Consider the following 19,443-nt stretch of genomic DNA (forward strand, 5'->3'; position numbering starts at 1 on the left):
ATGTTTATAGAAGTAGGTCACGTAGTGCTAGGAATTCATGATACTCATGAATATGCGTTATATGAGGTAACATATCATAATTTAATCCTGCGCGTCTTGTGCATAAACTACGAAGAACATTAACATGCCTAACACCTGCTATTAAGTTTTGTAATGTGATTTCAAAGATGCTTTATAATTTCCAAATAGATTTTATTCACATAGAATAGATTTTTTATCCCCAATAATCCTTGTGATTTAATTTTAAGACCAAGAAGATTGTAAAAAAAGCAAATTCAAACAAAGAATCACAGTAAAAGTTAAGGGACGTTTTACGTACAATTCAAAGGGTACAAATTATGTCTCTACATAGAGAAGATCTTGTATCTTTACAAAATGCGTATAACGACAATGGCAGGTTGCCTACGGTGATTTTTGAGCACTCAACAGCGAGCCATTTAATCCGCGCCGCCTGCACTGAAAAAAATACCTCCTACAGCAGTATTGTCGTTTCACGGCGCAATTTACGGAAATAGGTGTCTCTTGCATCACGATGTTGAAATCTGAAAAAGCTTTCTAGTTGAATTTTCAGACTTGTATCCTTGTATTGTTTCAACAATAAAGTGAACATAATTTTTAATCTAATAAATTTAACTTAACTTTTTGTGTAATAAGTATGTACGTACGTTGTGTATGTAATCTTTACTTTTGCCGCAAAAGTTTAAGATTTTCTAAATACAGCCACAATAAAATAACATTGTAATAATAGAAAGTATAGTGCTTGTTCATACTTATACGCGGACGCAGTGGCGGTCGCGAAATTTCAAACCTATGGCGTTGTATGAGAGTGTTCACACTAAACATGCACATAGTGTTAACGCTATTGCATGAAAACATAGTACCGCACCTAAATTTGATGAGTATTCTATGGTCTTATTAATATTGTAGGTACATTAAATAGATATAAAGTGAACACACACTTCCCACGATACGAGTCAGTGACAGGTTCCGGTGCTCATAAGATGACCTTTCATCGACCAAAGTGGCGATAACATATTTAGCAATAACACAATAAATTGACTACACCTACATTCTTATAACACTTCACAGTTATTAACATTTTCAAAGCTACTACATTTTTTACGTATCAAAGTTAAGCAGCGAGTCGGTGGCACTGGGCGTGTTAAAATCATATCGGTTTATATAACTTTGACCACAAGTTATGCTTTACAAAGCTATTTTAATATGAAAAGTAGAAGAGCAGCTATTTTTGGGCTTACTTAACATGGGCAGGCAATACGAGGGTAAGCCACAAAGCACCTGCAGTCAGCCGTGTGCCTGGCCACGCTTTGTAGAAGCCCGGTATTCATATTAAAATATGTAATAAAGCAATATTATTTTATCATTGACGTCAATTCCTATCCGGATATTTACAACCAGCTTCGTCCGCCTAAGAGTAGAACATTGCATTATTTATATGTAAACTAGCTTTTGCACGCGATTTCGTCTGCGCAAAATTAATAAAGGGTGAAAAGTATCTCATGTGTTATTCAAAACTATGTTCTATATCTATGCCAAAATTCAACAAAATGTGCTGCGCCGTTGCGGAGCTATTCAGTAAATACGTGAAACAAAGGCATCAATCCGACGGGGACCGGACACATTTGCTGAATCATAGGTATTCTTTCAGACTCTGTTCCAAATCTATACTAAATTTCACCAAGATGCGTTAAGCCGTTCTGGAGATACCTCCAAACAAATATTCATCCATTCATTGGATGATCAGCGATAACATTGTTATTGTTGATCGAAGCATCCATCCAAACTTTCGCATTTATAATATTAGTAAGATGATATGTATTTATATGCATGTATTTAATAACAGCTGTATGGTAAACAATTTTTAATATAGATCGCGAAAAACAATGTTTTCTTCTTCTGACTTTGTAAGGCTTGTGTAATTATTTAAATTATTTGCCATACACGATTGTATTAAGTAATCTTAAAAATGTTAGTCCGTCAATGTTAAATGAAGGAATTGTAAAAAAAACATATAAAAAAAATTGTGATTTATGTATATTATAATAAGGTACAAAGTAACAACTTAATCAACATTTGCTTTCTTTTGCGTCTTTAAATAAATTCTTAGTGTGGATCGTGGCGATTGCAAGGTTCCTGTCTTGTTTCTCTTCGTTTAGTTGCATTTGTAAATGTTTCACGTCTAATTTTAGCGTCTTCACTTCGTTCTGCAGTCTCATTACAATAGCCCAAAGACTCGGTGAGCCGTGGTGATTGGTTGAGTGTATCGGAAGCGATGGAGACCTCACCAATGCATCTATGCACAATGATGATTCGTCGTCGCACTCTGAAAATTATTGACGGAATACATTTAATTGGTATATTTTGAAATTATATATACATTTTTTTTTAATATTTATTTCTATTTTACCCACCTTGTTCACACGTAAGGCGGTAATATAATACATTTGTATTGAAGATTAACAGTTATATTAGTAAGTATGAGCGTATTTAGTAACAAGAAACTTTAATATTAGTTGAACATTTTATTTCTTAATAATTATAAATTGAATATGACACCTATAAAATAATTCGTAAAAATTAAAATAAACAATATAGTTTAGAAATGTATACATTTTCATAATCCACTTTTTCATGGGTATGGGTACATATAGAAAAATCAATTATTATGTGTTTTTGGTTTATTAAGTTCACTAGAATATTCGATTACGTTTCAAAAGTTAGTTGACTAGATAACGTATCTATACGTTATTTTTAATTGAAATCAATATGAAAAATATTATTTTTTAATAGGAACAGAAAAGTTATATTGTTGCCTATTACGAAAAAAGATATTAAGTACAAGCGCATCAACACTAAGTGGATTCTATAAGCGCGTAAGAAAAACATGTTTTCCACGTGCTATTTTTCATAAAGTGGATAAGCTTTCTAAGAAATGGGGCTTAGAAGATATACAATCAAAGTTTCATGTAAGCGAATACAATAATGTTTGTATTTATGTAAAAATATCAAGACAGAAACAAATGTATTCGTCTACACTTTTATGTTTAATACTTAGAAATATTCACCATCAACCAAATAAATACTTAAAAACATTATTCCATTTCCTCATAAATAAATTACTCCAAACGCGATACCCTAACGTTTAATCCCAACATTCAAACCGATCCCAAAGACTCTACATTATTCTCTGAAACAATCTTTGGTAAATTAAACAAAACGAACAACTGACATACCCAAAGTACACGAAAGGGCTGACAAATTTAAAGCACATAAAATGATATCAGCAGATACAAAAATTACAATAATACTGAACAGATTGCAAGTTACATTTGTGTACCATATTTGTATGACTTTCAATGCTAAACTTTGAAATAAAGAAAGTCACTAAATATGGTACATACAAAATTAAATTGTTTAAACTTTCGTGAGACATCATAATTAATTAATTAAGAAACGGCTTAACTCACGTTTGATCGTCCGGTGACGGCACCGATGGACCCTCGAAACTAGTCAGTGCCGTCACCGGACGATCAAACGTGAGTTAAGCCGTTTCTTAATTAATTAATTAATTACATACAAAATGAAAACAAAATATATAATTAATTCACCAAAATTCACCAAAATGGTATCCACGCAGCTATAATCCCGAAATCGAAAATTTCGTGATTGCTGATTTTAGTGGTATTGGAAAAAAAGGCATTGGCCACTTAAAAGAATCAATATTTTTATTTGTGGCAAATCGTCGGTCCATCTTGTGGGAGTCGTGCTTACGCTCGTTAGCATTTTTATTAACCTCGTACATAATTTGCGACAATAAATAAAATATCAAAGTTGATATTCAAACATAATCTCATCAGAAATATAAAGGGCAAACACAATTTGTTAAATCTAATACATAGAACAGTTTGTTTTCCGGTTAATTAACTAAAATAAGTACGATATGAAGAATTTACATTTTTTTTAACGGTTAATGGTTTTTTATCTGCAAATGTACTCGTAATATGATTTGGTATAGGTAATTAACGGTGTCGTATTAATTGACCGTCCATTGATTGCACTCCATATATTGCGTATTCAGTTAAAGTTTTAATTAATAAATCAACTGATTAATATTAATCGTAACTAATTTGGAAATAAACATAAAATATGTTTTCATACAAATCATTGTTAATTTGATAAATTGTGTTACCGAGACATGTCATAATCAGAAATGTATTTGGTTACATACATTCATGATAACACGAAACAATTTGTATGACCAAATTAATTTTGCTTCTGAGAATTAATTTGCCCATGCAAATTCAATCTCGAAACCAAATTTCACTAGTATTCCATCTAACAACATTCTGACCATCATATCTGGACCTTTCTAAATTTTATATTTAAACACTCGATATTATGTTAATACTTCCTAAATATTTTAATGATATAAGTTACTGCAACAAAAAACATCGTTGTGAGTTAACAATGAAGAAATAATTGTATGGGTTAAAAGGAAAAAAACGAGGATGTTCCGAGAAAGCTTTGTGCTTAATAGACGGTTGTCAACAAAATGGTTACATATACGTCGGGAGCAATTTCATTGATATATTGATTAATTAGAGTCACGCAATTCTCTGTGGGAACATTTATTGGGCTGTGTCAACTTGTACCAGCAGTGTGAAGTTATAACCACAATAAATCTCTGAACACTATTTCATGGTCCTTCGATTTATCCTAATACTATGATATTGATCAAAGTCTATTCCAGATCTAGGATCAATCGAACGAAAGGAACATAGAAGAAAGTATTTTTAGAACAAGATATTATATGCTTTTAATAGTTAATGTAAAATTTCCGAACGTTACAGACGTATAATTCTAGTTCATTTTATACTATCCTAAATGAATGATTCTAACTTTGTAAAAACTACTGCCGGTCGTATTTTTTTTGAATTCATAAAATCTTCTTAACTACTTTTCTATCAAACGTTACAGTGTTAAAATATACTGAAAACTTTGTACATTTTTTTTTTTGGTTTTAAAAGCGTCAAAAATATTTAAATAACTGCTACTCCAATGTTGCCATTGCCAATTTACAAACATAATAAAATTTAACAATATTTGATAACTGGAATAAATATATGTACCTATATTTATACTTTGGCACCTACTAGGTACTTAATCTCATTTTCAATTAAATGTACGAAAACTAGTTTTAGGTATTAAATAAAACTATAAATATCTAAATGTAATATGTCTATTTATATATAACAATATATAAAAATATATATACTACTATATTTAACATAACCTTGCATATATATGTATACGTATTCAGTTAACAATATTAATGCACCATTATTATTCAAGTTCATTAGTAAGCAAAATCTTACAACTAAATCCATTATTTTAATAATACTGCACTCGTGCGTGTCAAATAAAGTATAAATTAATCTATGTTAACATAGATAACTAGCTATATGAAAAAAAAACCTATATTCTGACACAACGCCATAAACTATAGTGTATCCATGCATGGAGTAGCATACGGTTCGTATAAGTGTTTATTACGTTGTTAAAGAAGCAATTTTACTGCAGACTAATATATTACTGCTTCTAAGGCCTCCATAAATAATATCTATAGAAAAACAAACAAGATTAGTCATTGAGACGAGGCGTTTCCATCTAAAAATGAAACACAAATGATGATCAAATGCGCACACCTGGCTAAAATAATGGCATCGTTACTCGATCCAAAATAAAGCGAACGGAGCTTGGAAGGATGGGTTTAAACTATGTGAAAACGTGTTAGTTAGAAGAAGCGGTAATTTAGATTAAATGCCCACAACGTATAATGATAATATTACACGCAAATTAGCCTGCAAATTGTTTGCGTACATTCCCAAGAGTCCTAGTGTTTGCGTTGTTGAGTTTAATTATCAAGAGAATGAACACCGCAGTAGATTTTGCGGCGGATATTTAGCATAATATTATCAAGGTCGTGTGGAATGTTAATGTCAATCAAAATGATGAGACTTTGTGAGTTGCTTAACGAAGGTGCCGCAACACCAGGTGGAGGAGCGAGCGGAGCGAGAGGTGGTCGCGTGCGCGGGGCCGGGGGCCGGGCAGGGGGCGTTGGCGTACACGTGCGAGCGCAGCGGCGGCGCAAGGCTGGGGTGGGAGCCGCTGCGACGTTCGCGACCGCCGTGCAACCTCTGCCTGCGGTCGCGCTCCTCCGAGCACTCCCACAGGTTGGGGTTGGAGCGGTTCATCTGCAGCTTTCTGTCGGCGAGCAGACGACGCGTGTGGGGGGTGTGGGGGGTGTGGGGCGTGTGGGGCGTGTGGAGCGTGTGGAGCGTGTCGGGCGCGCGGTACAGGTACGCGTCCGCGGCCGACGAGCTTTTGTTTCTCTTCACTTTGGACGCCTTGCTGCAGCCGATGTAGTCGGGCGTGGCGCTCCTCTGCGCGACCGGTTGTTTTGTGTAGTTATGTTGCGGGCTGTTAGTGGCGAGTGCGTGATACTGTACTTTACCAAGAGAAAAGTGGCCGCAGTCCACTGCAGGTGCGATATAAAGGCAGCCGCATGTAACAAAATAGAAAGGTTCAAAGTACCACGTCGAGGCGCATCGTTTAGTCGATAGTTAAGTTTATTTACAAGTATTAACAGTAGCGCAAATGGAAAAAGAATATTTTAACTGACATCAAATGTTAGTAGCGATTACGTATAACAATAAAATTTGGCTAATCATCATCCGATCTCATCTGCTTCGAATAATACCAAACAAAGTATAATAAAAAACACAAAAGTAATGACTGAGATTAAAATTAACTGACTATCTTTGCTCAAAATAATATATTACTCGCAACTCGTCTCTACGTAGTAGCTATAAAGTATCTACTTTTATAAAAACTGGAAATAAAAGACAATGCGTGGTGATTCACACCACGACAGTGACTAGCTACTTTGTACTGTAACAAAATATAAAAATATCTTTATCATTGGCACATGTATCTATAACAAAATCTATCAGATCTAGAAAGTATACAAGTTACAAAGCATGCTCACATCATGCACTATAGTCCGGTCGCGGAGCAGGAAGAATTTCGTACAATGACCTCTTTATCTACTGACAGAGGTTCCAAACGTTTTTGTATTAAGTGCGGTTTACATGAATTATTTGAAAGTGAAAGAAAATTTACCAACTTATAAAATATAGTTATTACTATATAAATCATTTATTTAGATTTAATAATACAAGTAAAAATAAAAATCTAGACAAGTATCTAATAATAAAAAATCAAAAAACAGAATCTGATTCCTCTGTTTCGGAGTAACTGTTACTTTGCTCTATTGTTCAATTTCGAGAAGTGAAGAATTCATTTGCATAATATTTTAAAACCAAAAATTAATTATCGGAAAGCCGGCAATAAAATAGATGAATGCCTGCACTTCCGTCTTTCAAATATTCGTTTCGATTGTTCATTTCGAACTATCCAATAATTAACCTTTTCGGTAATCCTTCTAACGGAGCCCATAAAATTTTTATTATGCAAACAAACAAACTAAAGGTTTAGAATCCCTGAGGACGGCGGCCTTTGTTTCTGTGCGAGCGAGACTCATTGTATTTACGCGGGAGCGACAGAGACAGGTAATGCGAGTTCAATGTACGAAATTCTTCCTGCTCCGCGACCGGACTATAGCAATCGATTAAACCCTATGTCACACCGCAGGCCAGCTTGTTAGTACCGATGTGCACACATACACAATACGCAAAGTGTACTTGTAATTACGACACATAATTTAAATATATATTAATTTTAACATTCAAACACTAACCACAAACTTGTAAAAACGATACATTATTATGAAGCGCTACTTTGTATTAATATAGTTATACATGTATATATATTTTGTGAGATACAGATCGTTCATTCTAATAACCAACTGATAATACGGTTCCTTGACTTCGCATGTCTTCTCCTTGTCGACTCGAATATCTCCAGGGGTATATTGGGTACTGCATAATAATTAAAGCTTTGTTAGTAGAAACCTTTTGTATAATGTTAAGCGATTTTAAAAATATTATATAAATAATATTGAAACATATTACAAATTCGTTACATTTTAATGTTATCAAGTCGTAATTTATCGTCATCAGATAACTGTCTAGAAAGATAATAAAAACGCATTCCATTCATCACTCCATGACTAAAATTAGTAAACGAGATTGTCTAAATTAATAAAAGTTCCAAATGTAGGCGCCCTGTTGTAACGGCCCGAAGACATCACACCTAACAGAAAACACCACAAAATGAAGGACGTCTAAACAAACGAGCACAATAACAATATCACAGAGTTAATGTTTGGAGGTGGGAAGGTTAGTTTGTCGTTGTACTCACCGGAACTGACGGCGTTCCTGCACCGCGCCGACGTGCAGTAGGCCTCTATAACCTTGAGTATGAGCGCGTCCTCCTCGTAGGAGTTGGACTTGCGCTGGTGCGGAGCGTACGGGTGTGTGGGCCCGATGTTCTCCTCCGAGCCCGCACTGAACGACTGCGGCCGCAGCGGCGGCGCGGGGCGTAGGCATGTTATACTCCACCCTTTTATAATTGATCACAAATCACCTTCAAGATCATCTACTTATTACTATACTACACTAGATTTTATCAGGGAAGAAGCATGGCTGGACAAATAGAGGAAAAAATGACTATTTTTAACGATGGTAACTAACTGGACGTTCAACATTCTTAGCTTTTTTCATATCCGGGATTTAATTATTTCTAGTAAAAATATGTCGCATAAGGATTTTTTTTTGTATTACTTGTTAATTACCTTTGTTTAAATGACAAGCCTCCGTTGTGTCAATAAAGTCGATCGAAGAATATTTCTTTCCAATGGGAGCTTTGTTAGATTTAGCAGGCGATTGGTCGAGAGAGTCGCAAGAGTTGAGTAGCCAGCGCGCGGATTGGTTCTTGTGCTTGCTCTTTTGCGTTTGTTGACTATGTTGTGTGTAGCTTTGGTGATTGTTGAATGAATGTGATCTTTTGTGACTGCTGAGAGCCGACGCCAACTCGTTACTGCTGTCGCTCATGGCCATCTGTCAATTTAGTAAATTGTAAATACATCTGTTTGGTCGTAAACAATTCCATCACACATTTTAATATACTCTCTAACAAAAAATTACTGCAATTAGACTGTGTTCATACAGCGATTTAAAGCATAGGGATAATGGCTTCTTGAATCCACGTACTTTTTATACTTCTAACTAGATAATGTAATAATCCTTCTAACATTTAGTCCTGTGATAGTTCAACAGGTAAAAGATATCTCAAGGAAAGACCAATTCTTAAAATTACGTGGCCCCAGATCCATCGTATTGCTACTATGTATATCTATTTGCAAACAGTTGCTATAACAACTCGTTAATGTGCAAATAGTATTTATTCACGCAATATTGTGGGGTAAAACGGTATGTGGTCACAAGCTTTCCATGCAAATCTTCGAGTTGTTAGTGTATGACATCTACTTGCAGTGATTTTCAGTTAGTAAGATGAATAAACACAGGCAAGGATGATCGAGTAAAGCACTTCAATATCGGGGGTACTCTAATGACAGCATTAATCTAGTTGTTACGGAACTGAAAACCAGTGATACACAAAACAGTATCTCTTTACAAAAAAATAATCCTTGCCTGAGTCGGTGACCACGGTAATGGGTAATTTGGCTTTCATCCACCAATGGGCGTATAAATCTGAACGGTACACGACGAAGCCGGTCTGAGCCTCGCTCAACACTTTCTGAGACTTCAGCAGGTCCTCGCTGCGTGATCTAGTCTTCCGTGTGTTGTCGTCTTTCGATTGATTTTCTTTATTAAAAACATCACATTTGCGCAATATATTTTCCCGAGATGGTCTCATAGATGTTTGCTGTTTATTTTCTCCAGGTTTCTCCCTGTATATACGCATATGATAATGCAAACTGGGCTTCGTACGTTCGGTAATATTCAACGTACTCCACTGGCAAGGAACGGGCTGCCGGACATTCTTTGGCATTTCAATGTGGGTGCTCGGCTTGCGATATATCCTCGGCGGTACATCTGGTTTTATTTTTATTTCCGGTACGTATCTTTCGATGTTCCTTCTTATAGATGTACGTTTAATTTGAGATGTCGATACTGGGGGATTACCAGCAAAAGTAGACGTGACAAATGTATTGGAGGAATCCACGACATCTAAACTAGTCTCAGATGTAACACTAGTGACACACGAGGTACGCGCCGTGGAGCCGAAAGGCGACGTACATCTACATTGATCTTCAAAAGCGGCGGCCTCTATTTCTGACAAAGTTAGCTTTCGATGATTTGCATGGAAGCTTTGGGGTACGTTAGTCTTGCTTTGACTATCGGAGTCATTACTGGTGCCACCTGCGCTTGTATATTCAGGCATGTTCAATTCAGGGGAGGCCAAATTGCAACTACCCGCAACACCCGAATCGGATGATCGTGGACTGGGGCATAATGATCTGTTGCAGCACTCACATTTCTTAACAACTTTACGTGTTTCCGACTGAGAACTCATTCTTTGCATGTGGGGATCGGTTTTCTTAACATTCTCAGTTTCAACCATCGACCTAGATACAGATCGGCGAATTTTTTTGTCAGAGTTTAAAGAGTGTTTTCTGAAAGGCACATTTGTATTCAGATTTACACTTAAAACTTTCAAGTCCTCTTCGTTATTGCGAAACATAGGTGGCGGATCTATAATGATCGAACCGACTGGACTCACGCGATCATTTTTAGGCGACGGTGGTTCTAATTCCTGAAGTAAAGTTGCCATTGCATTTCCGTCATCAATATTGTCACGGGAATATCTTTCTTCTGCAGATTTCCATAACTTTTGGACATTTTCATTCTTAACGCTTCGATTTGGAAAACTACGTCTCGTCGGAATGAAATCGGACTCGTTGTTTGTCATAGTTTCGATTTGTCTATTCTGATCCATATTAACTAAATCTTCACAAGCCATGTACGACCTAACGTCGAAACTAGAATTTTCGTTACTATGGGAATGTTGTAAATCTGAATGTGGAACATTTTCAAATCCCGGAGGAATTTGTAAACCGGTCGATGGTAACGGTAAAAATATATTTTTAGTACAGTCACCCTTTACAAATGTCTGTGTAACATCTAGGTGCATATCTGTGGACGTATCAAAGTACCGTACATAACCAAAATTACTTCCACAGCTACCACATGAAGATGAAATAGTTCTGGGACTAGATGATTCTAAGGCGTTTTGACGCATTATTTTCGAGGAGTCATTGAATTCAGCATCAGTGCAACTGGAAGTTGATTGCGTTTCGGTGGTGTCACTCTCCTCCCTATCACTATCGTCTGAATTTCTGTCACTATCGGAGCAGTCAGTTTCTGTGCCAATAGTGCCATCATCTTCGATTCTCAATCTAATATGATTTTTATGTCTCCTCCTAACAGGTAATCCTGTCAATTCAAATGCCTTAGCCCACGGTCTTTCATGCAATAATTTCCTCAACATTTGTCTAGTTATAACTTTTTTTTTAACTAAACGTGCAAAGTATTTCGTTAGGGAATAGTACGGCGATGCGGAGGGATAGCTAGGCGGCGGCAATGTCACATGATAGAGACTGCGGCGACTAGTATTGATGCAAGATAATGCCCCTTCTGAAGGAGATCGGGTGAGCTATGTAAGAAACAAAATATATTGCAATATTCACTGATATAATCTATTACATAGATATATAATAACTTATAAGTGAAAAGTAGTTTATACTCACTTGAGGCAAAGACTGCGGCTGTCCAGGTTCGTGGGAGGGGCTGCTTGTGTTAGAGTGTTTCTGCAGCAAACTGACCCAGTTGTCGGCTTCGGCTCGGGTCTGACACACCGCTACTATAGTATCTATCATAGGACCACTTATCTCAAATGCATTTTTTCTTGTATCAGTATCGTCGAGTTTACAGACCGTAATACCAGTCAATGGAAGACAACCCTAAAATAAAAATACTTTAAGCGAACTAGTTTAATCCCAGTTATTTTAATATTTATTCCTAGCTAAGCCAAGGCCTTGTGGTTAAAAAAATGACCTTGGCAATTTAAGAGAAAACATACTATTTAGCACAAAATGGAAAGCATTGGGCTTAGCTGTAAAATTCTAATTATATACACTTTACAAACCTCATATACAAATGCCGAAACTCTTTTGCTAACTGAAAGTAGTAGTAAAGCCGATGGGAAGAGGACAAGGTATCTGTCCTGATGTGACGGACCTACTGCAACACTTCCCATATGCAGTACATCTCCCAGTGCGGTCAGCTCACCACCCGGCCAACCACGAACCTCACCGGTCACTACTTGAAGCTCTAACTCCTTTTGACGTCGTAAAGCGGCACATCCACTCTAGAACCAGATTTATTGTACTGTAATCTAAGCCATAAAAAATCTGTAAGGTTTATTTAATATTTTGAAAGAACAAATAATTTTTAAACTATCTGGTTTATTTTCAGTGCAGACTTACTGCAATATCTTTGTAGACTACAGATGCTCTATGTGTATCCCCTCTATCTGGGTGGGCTTCATGAACATGCCTTGCTAGCTCTTGTAGCATGGCCGGATACTTTCCGAGGCGGCGGAAAGGTTTAGATAAGCCAGCTGTTAAGACCAACACTCCAGGACATACCGCACCAGCATTCTCCATCCATGTGTTTAGACCTTCCCTAGAAGTTTTAACCTTTAATGTAAATAAGCCATATGCAAACACGGCATACACAACTAAATAAGTTTAAAAAATAATAAATTTTAAAGCTAGTTTCGGTATCATTCTCACAGTACAAAACTCTTTAAGCTAATTATAAAATTAATTGATTATCATCCACCAATACAATAGCATTTTGGAACTAAGCGAGGGAATTTAAAATAGCCTCTTTATATAATTAAATTTCACTATTAAATTAAAACACTCTATAGATATGTTTTATAGCAATATGGTCACACACATATACCCTATTACTTTTCTTGCCACAACTATAATTCTATACCTACTTATATTTGTCAAGGATGCACACAGCTTTAGGATGGCCCGCACAATATGTCTGGTGAACAGCTTTGATCTTTGGAGCCCATTGCAGAAACAGTCCACCCACCCTTTGGTCTGGTCCTGTTTTTGTTGCACACTCTTCAAGCAGAACTAAAAATTGTTCATGAGTTTGCAATACTTCATTTATGTTCCCTGTCAGCTGTTTGAACTCATCTTTTGTTAGCCTAAAAAAATTAAAAAATCAACACACTATAGAAGTTTTCATTTCTCTTATACTTTAAATACACCATGACCTATACTTGTTTAAAATTCTGTATTCCAGGAAGAAAAATTATACAAAATTAACCCATGTTAACTGAGAATAAAAACCTTTAGTTTCAAATGTAGAAGGAACTTAAATATCAAAGTTAAAACATTCCTAGTGAAATTACAAAAACTACATAATTTTTTGATATACTCACATTTCACTATTCTCTAATGGTTGTAAAAAATTAGTGACAAGGCCTTGCATCTCAGCAACATGTGCCTTTTCAGAATCAATGATATCTTTTAGGACAACATTTCTAAATGCTTGAATTTCTGATGCTGCTCTAATAGGAGATGTTGTTAGTGAACCTGATGGGTCTGAAACAAAAAAAATGACAACCTCCTCCTTTTAAAAAAAGGGTAATTTAATTAAAAAATACAGTAGGATTAACCTATTATACTTTCTTTTATTATGAGACTAAAACACAAGCCTTATTATTATTATAGCATTCCTAAGCATTCTCAGGCACAAAAAACATATATCTTGATAACAGTTCAATATCAAAAGCTGAACTGTCAGACCTTACATCTGATTACTTATTAATCATATAATCAATAATAAAAGGTTACACACAAAAGTCTGATGATACATGTAACTGTGATGTATTCCACTTGGAAAATTTAAAAATTAGGTAGGTACCTTTATGTTCGGTAACATAATTACTGGGGAACCATCCTGTTGTTTCGCCAAGTGTGCCTTCCCACCAGCCACCTTCCTCTCTTTGTGTAACTGTGATAATGTCACCTTTTTTGAAACATAGTTCATCATTGTTTTTTCCTTTAAAGGAATAGATTGCTTTAACCAAGCAGTTTTCAGTTGACATCATTTTTGTACTCCAATACCATTTTTCTGTAAACATATAATAAAGGTTGCAAGTCGTTTCAAATAGTCTTGAGACATTTAATACAAAATTTCCCTTTCGTATTTATGACTACACAACATACACTATTTTAATGCACATACTTTTCATTAGTCATAGCAACCAATTTCTAGAAACTTATGCTTATACAAAAGAAAAAGGGAAGATGAATTCCATACCAGAATCGCGACTATTGAGAATTAGGGAAAACTGTTTGGAATTTACGATAAATGTAACAAAATATCGAAAATATGTATTTAACCATAATAGGCTACAAGTACATGGAGGACAGATAGGAATTTCAGTAAAATTTTACGTACAAAAAGAATTATAATTATATCCGCTTCTCTCACGGTCTTCCAAAAATAAATATCACAGACTATGATAAAATTAATCTGACATCTCGACAAAGGACAGACGACAGGACGACAGATGAATAACAAAGATAGAAATACAAAGATATAATAAGAACTTCATATTTACATGTACAGCCGAACAAAAATATAACAACTCTGTCAGGGTCAGGGTGGCACCACAATCTCCATTATTATTAAAACCCTCTAAGTCTCTAACAACACCACATCCACACATCTAACAAACCTAGGACCGAGTATCTATTCTTTATCTGAGTACGTTTTACCCGTTTTACCTACCTACTCTAGATGTTGTTTACTCTGCAACTAGCAGCTGGCGTAACTGTCAGACTGTCACTATAACCTTATATGTTTGACAAACACAATGAACACTTAAAATATTAAAAAAATACTATAAAATAGCAATACTTATTAAATAATGAAGTAAAAGGAATATTTATTGTAATATTTTTACAGCTCTTAGTATAATTTTGGGTTTAAAATTCTCAAAAATAGTCCTTTAATTTTACCTAAGTCGTAATTTAACTTTAAGTATCTTTATAATAGTGATGGATAGTTGTTCTTTTGGTATAGTGAATTAGGTGTGTCATTATAAATGGAAAGCTACAGTAATAAAGAAAGGGCATCACATTGTTGCCATCCGATTGTTTTTGGGATAAGAAAGAGTTGTCGAAATATGTGACGCTTCTTTTTAAATTTAATAATGGATCAAAATCTCGAAGACACTTTATACCAAGTATTACTTATAGAAGATCATGATGCCATTATTCATCTTATTAACCAAGGTATCTTAATTTACACACTTATGCACACAATTTATTTAAGTAAATACAATGATATTGAAATTGTAATTATTATAACAGCGTTTTTTCCTTCTAGGTGCTAATCCAAATAAAGTAACAAGACATGGAAAAACTTGCTTAGGAGAGGCTGCGAAACTTGGTAGTATTAACATTGTTAAGCTGCTTGTTGATGCCACACTCGCTAATAAAACAACATCTCAAGAAAGTATATCAAAGAAGCGTAATATTAAATGTCACAAGAGAAAATTGAAATCCACAAGTCAATATAGTGAAACTGTAGTTAAATACAAAAATTGCAGTGATCGAACATACAGGGAGTGTCAAGTAGAAAAATCTGTTGACATTGATTCAGAAAATCAGGAGTGTTCAAAATTTGATAAAAATAGAGGCTACTTTGTTTTCATACATAGTGATGCTTCTAGTAGTGATGAAAGTAGGATTAGTCTTAGATCACCAGTGACACAACCAGCTTTACCATTATCTCCTCAGATTGATCTGGAGTGGGATGAAGATATAGGAAATGTTGCGCCCACCACCACAGAGGATGAAACATGGTCTTCAATGTACAAGTTAGTTTCAAGTCATATACTTTTTTTTTATATCAAAAGGTGGCAAAGGGTCACCTGGATTCGCTGAAATAGCGAGGCGACCGTTGGCCTTAGACATCCACAAATGCAGATGCGTTGCCTACCTATAATCAACGGAGAAGAAGACACACAGAAAGAGGACATTTTCCCTTCCTATGCATCCCCTCTTCCACCGAATCCACTTTCCTTCCCATCCTTTCCTAATAAGATTAGGCCTCCGGCACCACACTCATCAGACGAAACGCGGAATTGCTTCCACTTCATGCCTGCCTTCTGTGTGGTCGTGGTATTTCACCGGTCGACCCAGCCCATTTTGTGCAGCCAACAAATATTGTTGTGGGATCTACCACTGATGCTTTTGAAACATTTAGATTCTTAGAGAATTCAAAATAGTAGTAGTTAAAGTAGAGAAATAAAGTATAGGTGTGCTAAGAAAAACTGTCTCATTTATAATTTTTGCCTGCACTAGACTTTCCATAATTTTAAACTGCAAACATTATTGAGTCTTACGGTTACATTTATATATGTGTTAACATATTTGAGTTTGGTTTTGCAGATGGTATGCTGCTATTTTGGAATGTACCGGTGCAGCTATAGCTTCTGCATCAGTAGTTACAAATGGTATTGATCAACAAGATGCATTTATGAGAACAGCTTTACATTATGCGGTAGAACAAGGCAATGTTGCTATTGTAAAGTTATTTATAGATGCGGGTGAGTGAAAATTATACTTGAGTTGTGATGTAACATTATTTTTATTTTATTTACTATGTAACATCCATTGAAATAGTAGTTTATATTTATTTTTGTAACAGTTTCGCAAGTGGTTTAAAGCAGAGATGTATTTCCGTTATATGGAGGATGTACTTGATTATGTTGGGAGCATCATGTCTCCATTATCTTACTAATAACAAGATATTCCCAGAATGGCTGTATGAATCTTGATGAAATCTGGTATAGATGTAGAACATAGCCCGGAAGAATACTTAGGTTAATTTTTTTTTGTAAATCCAGTGCGCACGGAGTCGCTTGTGATAGCTAGGACATTAGTAAATCATAAATCAATTGTCCAAAATAAATTATACAATCCTTAATCTTCTCTATGTCTCTACGTATTTTCAGGGTGTAAAGTTGAAATCACTGCCAGCGATGGTTTAACACCATTACATATAGCGGTAATGAAGAATCAACCAGAAATCACCAGATTATTACTAGGAGCTGGAAGTAATGTCAACTATAAGACACATGAAAAGATGACACCATTACATTTTGCAGCATCACGAGGGTTCATTGAACTGGTACTTTGATTTTCACTTAGTCACCTTAGATATATTCATGAAGGATATATAGTTTTTTGATATAGATATCACAAATGATGGTAAGTTCTACATCAACTTTAATTTCATGTTATCCAGTGGAAAGTTCCAACTAATGCAGCAATATTTATAGAGTTCCATTATAATACAGTCGAACCTGGATAAGCGAGAGTCCAAGGGACCGCGATATTTTTCTCGCTGGTAAAGGTTTTCGCTTATGGAGATTTTCCTTTGGGACTGGGCAATGCTCTCGCTTATAGAGGTTTCTCCCTTATCTAGGTTCGACTGTAATTTATATAATAAAGGATTCAACACAATGAAGTAACATATTATTTTGTTGCAGGTACAGATATTGGTGGCTAACGGAGCTTATATTGATGCGAGAGACACAAATGATCGGACAGCATTATATTTAGCATCAGGGCGCGGTCATGCCGATGTTGTAGCATTCCTTGCATCTGTTGGATCAAATGTTAACGGGGAAGAAATACATGGTAAATATTTCCATTAACAATCAATAACATAAACTGGATCTTTAGACATCTGTACAAACATATTATAATTGATGACTATTTGTTATTGACCCACAAGTAATATGATTTTTCTGTTGTACATTCCAGGTTATACACCATTATGTGAAGCTGTTTGGCAGAGATATACAGAAGTTGTTGAAGTATTATTAAGAGCTGGTGCTCGAGTAACTCATTGCCATAAATTATTACACAATGCTATCATACAGCGTCAGGTATTATTATTTAAAGTGAATAGCTTATTAGTAAATTGGTCATTTAATGTTCTAATTTAAGAACTATTTATAGGAGGAAATTGTGAGAATGTTATCTAACTTAGGAGGTGGGATAAACTTGCATAATGACAATGGAGATACACCCTTATTGTTAGCAGTCCGTCTATCGCAGCCAAATATAGCACATATATTACTGAGAAAAGGTTACTAACAATGTTTAAATGTTATTCTAATCTGTGGACATTAACTGTAATACAAACTTCTTTATCTTTTTTTTTTTCAGGAGCGAATGTTAATGGTACTAATAGTATAACAGGTGCAAATGCACTTCATATAGCAGTTGAAAATATCGAGAATTCTAAAGATTTCGAAGATATGCTTGTGTGTTTGACTCAATACAATATTGATATGAATGCAACAGCACTAACAGGCGACACTGCACTAAACAGGGCTTTACTTTTACAAAAGTATATTATACTAATATGAACATTTTTTTAATTTGTTTTTTGTCCGCTAAAACGATCAATATATTAAATTGATTTTTATTTTTCCAGGGATTTTGCTGCTGTCTTGCTTATAAGGTATGGAGCTGGTGTTAATGCTTGCGATCTTCATTCTTGTGGTTTGGACAATTTATCAATAGCTAGTAGAAGAAAATCATACAGATTAGCCTCAATGTTAATAAAAGCTGGACATCACATGACCGCTCCGGAGTCTAGCTCAGTGAATAATCCTAAATCTGGGAACACAGCCAAATGGGTACTTAATGCATGCAAGGAACCGTTGTGTCTCACAGATATTTGTAGAATAAAAATCCGACGTTTATGTCACAATTCTAACTTAATTGCTTTCATATCCGGATTGCCGTTACCAAAGAGCTTAAAAAGGTTCCTTATGATGGAAGATGAATGTGAACATATATTGAGTCATGTTTAACTTAGTTAAGTGATAGAAATGAACTCAGTAAAGTAACAAAAACAAGTAATTGTTTCAGTACTAAAAAAAACACATTGTCCATTTTTAATTTTTATTAAAAGAACGAATACATAAAGATTCAATATGTAGTACAAAGAAGTACATTAGTGGAAAATATAAACCTTTAGTGAATGAAAATCTATTCTTAGTGATATTTTATTAAAATAAATGATTTCTTATAGTAGTTTCCTATAGACGTGTCTAATTTATTTAGATTTAAAATGTATCAATATTTATTATAATTATGACTATAATGTTGTAACAAAATATAACACTAGAAGAAATATAGAAACTTGATCTCAAAATGTTTTTATTAACATGTCCCCTAATATTAAATCACAAATATATTATGTATTTCATATAAAGAAATAATACACAATTATAAAATAACAGAATAATGCCAAA

At 35.0% G+C, this 19,443-nt stretch overlaps 2 protein-coding genes across 5 annotated transcripts; one reads left to right on the forward strand and one right to left on the reverse strand.

Moving 5' to 3' along the window:
- Positions 1 to 2,052: 2,052 nt before the first annotated feature.
- LOC106710665 (rho guanine nucleotide exchange factor 7) lies at positions 2,053 to 14,594 on the reverse strand. Of its 4 annotated transcripts, none has more exons than XM_045686683.1 (10): positions 14,559 to 14,594; positions 14,019 to 14,228; positions 13,534 to 13,696; positions 13,078 to 13,296; positions 12,554 to 12,752; positions 12,214 to 12,435; positions 11,816 to 12,028; positions 8,837 to 9,101; positions 8,404 to 8,604; positions 2,053 to 2,344 (listed from the first exon to the last, which is right to left on the reverse strand). In XM_045686683.1, exons 2-10 carry the CDS (start codon positions 14,203 to 14,205, stop codon positions 2,088 to 2,090), a joined length of 1,926 nt encoding a protein of 641 aa, XP_045542639.1. In that variant the 5' UTR covers positions 14,206 to 14,228; positions 14,559 to 14,594; the 3' UTR covers positions 2,053 to 2,087. The 4 variants fall into 4 exon arrangements, with proteins under 4 accessions (XP_045542639.1, XP_045542635.1, XP_045542628.1 ...); XM_045686679.1 differs by lacking the exon at positions 2,053 to 2,344 and adding an exon at positions 5,326 to 6,559; XM_045686672.1 differs by lacking the exons at positions 2,053 to 2,344; positions 8,404 to 8,604 and adding an exon at positions 9,696 to 11,721 and having other exon boundaries at positions 9,003 to 9,101.
- Positions 14,595 to 15,068: 474 nt separating this feature from the next.
- On the forward strand, positions 15,069 to 19,146 carry LOC106710703 (ankyrin-2). Its single transcript, XM_014502839.2, has 9 exons — positions 15,069 to 15,397; positions 15,492 to 15,984; positions 16,559 to 16,716; positions 17,125 to 17,300; positions 17,662 to 17,812; positions 17,939 to 18,063; positions 18,137 to 18,266; positions 18,347 to 18,530; positions 18,618 to 19,146. Exons 1-9 carry the CDS (start codon positions 15,316 to 15,318, stop codon positions 18,997 to 18,999), a joined length of 1,881 nt encoding a protein of 626 aa, XP_014358325.2. The 5' UTR covers positions 15,069 to 15,315; the 3' UTR covers positions 19,000 to 19,146.
- Positions 19,147 to 19,443: the final 297 nt, after the last annotated feature.

Source organism: Papilio machaon, chromosome 1 (genome assembly GCF_912999745.1).
Source record: "Papilio machaon chromosome 1, ilPapMach1.1, whole genome shotgun sequence".
Taxonomy (NCBI): Eukaryota; Metazoa; Arthropoda; class Insecta; order Lepidoptera; family Papilionidae; genus Papilio; species Papilio machaon.